The following is a 5000-nucleotide window of genomic DNA, read 5'->3' as shown; positions in this document are numbered from 1 at the left end:
ATTTGGCATAGCTGTTAGCAAAGCACATTTTAGAAACTATTTTAAACTATGGAGGTGACGGCTGCATGGGAGGTGGATTTGGAGATACAGTATATGTCTCTGCCTCTGGCCATTTGGGGCATCTGGTGTCACTGAGGTTGTTGAGGGTCTCATCTGTTACTGACATGAATTGGCATCAGATTGTATCTGTTTGTATGTGCAAGGAACATGGACATTCGTTTAAAATAGTAATTTCAGGGCTGAGCTTTAGCGTTGGGCGAGCTCAATTTACGGCACCATTCGCCCGGATCGCGACCTGAAAACTATCGCGATATAAATAGTGCACATAGTCTAGTGACAGCACGCGCTATAAAACTACGTTCATTTGGTGACTGAATCGAAAGAAGACGGCACCGTTAACGCGTACTGCGCAAACACCATTATTTTGCGATGAGTATCAAGAGACCTCTTCCATTCTTTCACTTTTCCCATTCGAGTATACTGTTAACTTGCGTCCACTGTGGCCGTTAGCATAGCATGTAACTGTGTTGCCCAGTTACGGCAGATAAAAGCCTTCGATCGCCGCAAATAGTCTTAATTTGGGAGGTGGTCGTTGTCTGTGCTTGTAGAAGACATTGGGTTTGATTATCTGTGCAGTATTCTCAGCACTCGGCCTTCTATTTATACTTAATCAGTCAGTACACTATGCTAAAATCTATTCCTCATCCATGACTTTCATCCTCGGCTGTCTCAGTGAATGTCGTCATGTGGGTGGCACCCAGTGTGCCACCTAGTATTCAAACTGCGACACCACTCCGTATAAACTGATACTGTATTTCCTAAATATACTTGAAGCACTCACTGTTGTATCACATGTCATTTAATTCCTTGCATTTGCCTTGAAAAAGCTTATACAACCACATAGTTCGAATTGTACTCTTTATGAGCACTAGATATTTTTCTTTCATTTTATTAATGTATTTAGTTTTTTAAATTAATTTTATTGTGTATTCTACAGGCTGTCCATATAGTCTGAACACAAAGTTGAAAATGCAAATGGCCTTCCACATTTCATAAATAAATGTGATGAAATCAACACTTCTTTTATTATTACTGTATGAATCATCATTTTCTTTATTACTTATTATAGTTATTTTATTGGTGAATAATTTGTCGATAATAACACACGTGTGACCGATTAACAGTATACATAAAAACAAAAACAAAAACAAAACAAAAACAGAAAATTGACCAAATTATTATATGTGAGGCATCAGACCAAGCCAGCGATATACAGGGACAGTGCTGGTTCTAGCAGGGCCACCACAATTTCTCTGGCCACCACCTGAAAAGGCTTAACGTAGAACCCTGCATTATTTTCAGTTTTGACGATACGACTTGAAAAAAATGACCATATTTCTTATCAAAGGGTCGGGATACCTGGAAAATTGGTGGGCTACCTCATTTTCCCATGTTAGGAGCCCGGCTGGCGCCTTAGCCTGGCTGGCTAAATCTCAGGCCTGAATTTGATCACATTCCTATACGATTGATGATCGATCATGTATCATAGGAATATTTTGATCTGAATCCCAAAGGCTTACATTCCACAACAAAAAATTGGGAATTCGCTGCACTGTTATACTATTTGAAAAGAATGTACAATTATGTGTAGAATGAACTCAGAAATCTATGAAAACATTTTTCCAATTTAATGAAGGAAAGCTGTAACAAAATGATTCAGAGATCCTTCATGCAGAAAGGAAAGCACTGGTTATAACAACGGATGAGTTTGTGTGTCAGGTGTAAGGACTTTTTTAGCCTAGAAACCAGACTTGTTGCTACTGGTGAGTGAGTCTGTATACAGCACGGATTTATATAGGACTGGACAAAACAAAAGAAAACTCATCTACTCTAAAGAAAATACTGATCGTGAAAAGAGTGGACGAATTGGCAGAGTTTGAGAGACAATAACCACAATCAGTAACTCACATCAATAAATTGTGGAAAATTGTCGTTGTGAACGCGCATTCCGAGGGCTGAGACGTACGGTCAGGGGCAGTATTTGGATTGAGCCTTAGTGGGCAAGTTCGTATTTGTGGTTTTACTTACACGCCAGCACAAGCAGAATTGTGAGCTTTTAAACTTAGCTTAGGGTAGGCAAAAATGGGAATGTATTGTACACTTTCCGAAAATAGTTATAAATATGATTTCAAAAGAACTGTTATGTTTCCTCTGTAGGTTTTGTTTAATTTATATCTATTTTTCATTAAATCATATTTTGTACATGCTTTGTTAATCCATTAAGGCCTATAGCGCCTGCCAAAACATGCCTCTTGTAATGCCTACTAAATAATTGATATCTCGGCTCCTGAAGCAAAGGAACATAATTTAAAAAAACATTCTGAGATTACATCTGTGGCGTTCACATAAATATCATTATAAGCCTTCAATATTTATTTTTTATATCAACAAACATCTGCATCTGTGGGTATATTTACCTTCAACACTGGAGCGCAGTTGTAATAACCTCAGAGGATCGAATGGTAATTATTCGTCGTTCATTCGGTTACAAAGCCGTCAAAATTTTCAACATCCTTATTGTCTACAAACATATTTCTTAACAGTATGTCGCTGTCAACTCCACTGATTCTAATTCTTCCCACGCGGTCGCATCATTTATTTCATAACTAACGCGAATCTGCGTCAGGCATAAATATTCGAATACAATTCCAGGACATTATGCTACAAGGCCCCCGTTACCCTCTTGTGTATATTCTGATGAATTTAATCTGCTAAGAGACCAAGAACTGGTCAAAACAAAACAAAATGACCTATCTGCTCTCCTGGATTTAAAGGGAGAAGAGGGCTGGAGCTTCTCCCGGCTCTAAGGGTAGAAACGCGGACATGCGTTTCTGGCTTTAATGGATTAAATGGATCACAGATGAACAGCAGGAGTTCATCACCCACTACCTACCTGGAGGTCTTTAATATTTGGGAACGGGATTCCAATAGTGACCACTGCTCTGGCATTGTCATCTGTGAAGTCTAGTCCTTCACTCACTTTTCCCCGACACACAGCCATCAGGAGAGCACCATCTATGACAACAAAAACCAGGAGAGAACAATATATAATTTAGCGAGGATTGTAAATATGACTTGTGTCTGCACTTATTCAGATGATTGAAATGGAAGATCATCTGTAATAACTGGAGCTTTAAAAAGGAGGATAAAGTCTTGCTCTCACAAAAAGTTAAATGACAGCTTGCTGAGAAATGCTAGTCTGCCTCGTGACTACTTTTGAGGTGCCCTTGAGAAAGGCACTGACTGCACACCCTCAAGAGCTATATACTACTATTTGCCCCTTTCACTGGCAAGGGAGTGGTGCCTTCCGCATTTGAACCGGTTTGGTTCCAATTCTCAATACCTGGAATCAATACCAGTACTGAACAGTACCGATTTTAAGTACTTTTGTTCAGTTTTTTTACGTAATAAATGTAAATTTATTCAACAATAAAATCTAAAAAAAACACACAAACCTAATAATAATAATAATAAAAAAAACACTTTCATAGTTTATATAAATAATAATAAAATTTGACAAATAAACATAATGTATGTAAAACAAATGATCCAGAAAGGCAGTAAAAAATAAAAGTATACCATTTTACAATTAATAAAGAATAAATAATGCCAAAAATAAATTAATATTACAAACTAAAATGTGAGAGGCAAGGTTATTTTCAATGAACACCATAAAGAACGAAGTTAAGCAGTAACACAAGGACAAAAGATGAATGAATGTATTGTGTTATTTTGGTTCCTTGTGCAGTTGTTTTTCAAGCACGTAGCTGCTGCATGTAGTGCGATCATTTTAAACCTACCTTGGACTGAATTCTAGCAAAAAATGACGGTTTGCAGAGGATGTGAAAGACAATAAAGAGAATAACAGGGAGCAAACATAATTTATAATATATTGTAACAATGATAAACCCGCAAACCTTACAATATGATTTGATTCGGTGGGACAAAGACAGACCTAAGGATAAGCCGTGCAGGACCAGCGGGAAAATTCACTATTGGCCGCCAGGGGGGCAATGTTTATTTCGGGCCACAAGCTTGTTTCAAAAGCAGCAATTAAAGTGCTTTTGGTAGACCTAGCCAGGTCTAGAGTGAGTAATTTGGATAGGCCTGCATTGTCCCGCATGGTCGGCTTGAAGTATGGACCTTTTGGCCGCTATTTTGTACGGAATGGATCAAACGCATTGGCGAAGCAAGCATCACGCTCTCTCTTACACTCTCTCTCTCTCGCTCACTCTGTCTCCCTTTCCCCACACCCACCAGCGCCGTCACGACAGATAAACAATACACTCTGACTGACCGGACTTTCAAAAGTGAAGTCAGATAGCAGAAAGAGAGAGTGGCACAGAAAAGGCAAGATTAAAGAAAAGGAGTGGAGCTGACGCGCCAAATGTGCCCTAATTCAAATGTATAAATCATTGCAAAGCCCTGAAGTGCATGTGCCTTGTGGAGATGACAAATGATATAATGTGTAAATAATGGCCCAACAGCATGTTTGCATAATTTTTCTACTCGGAATTTAATGTTGTGGTATTTGTATTTGTTGAGAATAGTGGGTTAGATTGAGGGGAACAAAAGCCATGCTGCTTTTTGGGATAAAATAACTCTTTGACTGCCAGACGTTTTCAGAAACGGGTTGTCGCCAGTGCCAGCCGATTTAAGCATTTTGAGTGATCTTTCAAGGTCCACAGATAATGTTGTGTTTGGACTATGGAAACACACATACTATCAAATGAAAGATTGGACTCTCAGCTTTCATCAGAAAAAAAGTTTGTTTCTACCTTATTCCGTTCTTCAGTAATCAACAATAGAAAATGGTTACTTTCACCGAAATTCTCTGTTTTGAAACAAAAAGTGGAGAAAAAGAGCTTTTTGTGAAACGATGTTATTTCATGCACTCTAGTGAATTGTACACTTATTTTTGTCCATGAATGATGCCACAA

General features: G+C 38.4%; 1 protein-coding gene across 7 annotated transcripts in view; it reads right to left on the bottom strand.

Annotated features, from left to right (window-relative positions):
- Positions 1-5000, bottom strand: part of brip1 (BRCA1 interacting helicase 1) — a 113125-nt gene that overhangs the window by 9552 nt on the left and 98573 nt on the right. For all 7 annotated transcript variants that reach the window (XM_077566681.1, XM_077566680.1, XM_077566682.1 and 4 more), the window contains one exon: positions 2954-3075. In XM_077566681.1, the coding sequence (XP_077422807.1) occupies positions 2954-3075 (122 nt within the window). The remainder of the gene's footprint in view (positions 1-2953; positions 3076-5000) is intronic.

The sequence above is a fragment of the Vanacampus margaritifer genome, chromosome 5 (assembly GCF_051991255.1).
Source record: "Vanacampus margaritifer isolate UIUO_Vmar chromosome 5, RoL_Vmar_1.0, whole genome shotgun sequence".
In the NCBI taxonomy this organism is placed as follows: domain Eukaryota; kingdom Metazoa; phylum Chordata; class Actinopteri; order Syngnathiformes; family Syngnathidae; genus Vanacampus; species Vanacampus margaritifer.
Note: the sequence above shows the minus strand (reverse complement) of the source record. Positions and strands in the feature narration are given on the sequence as shown.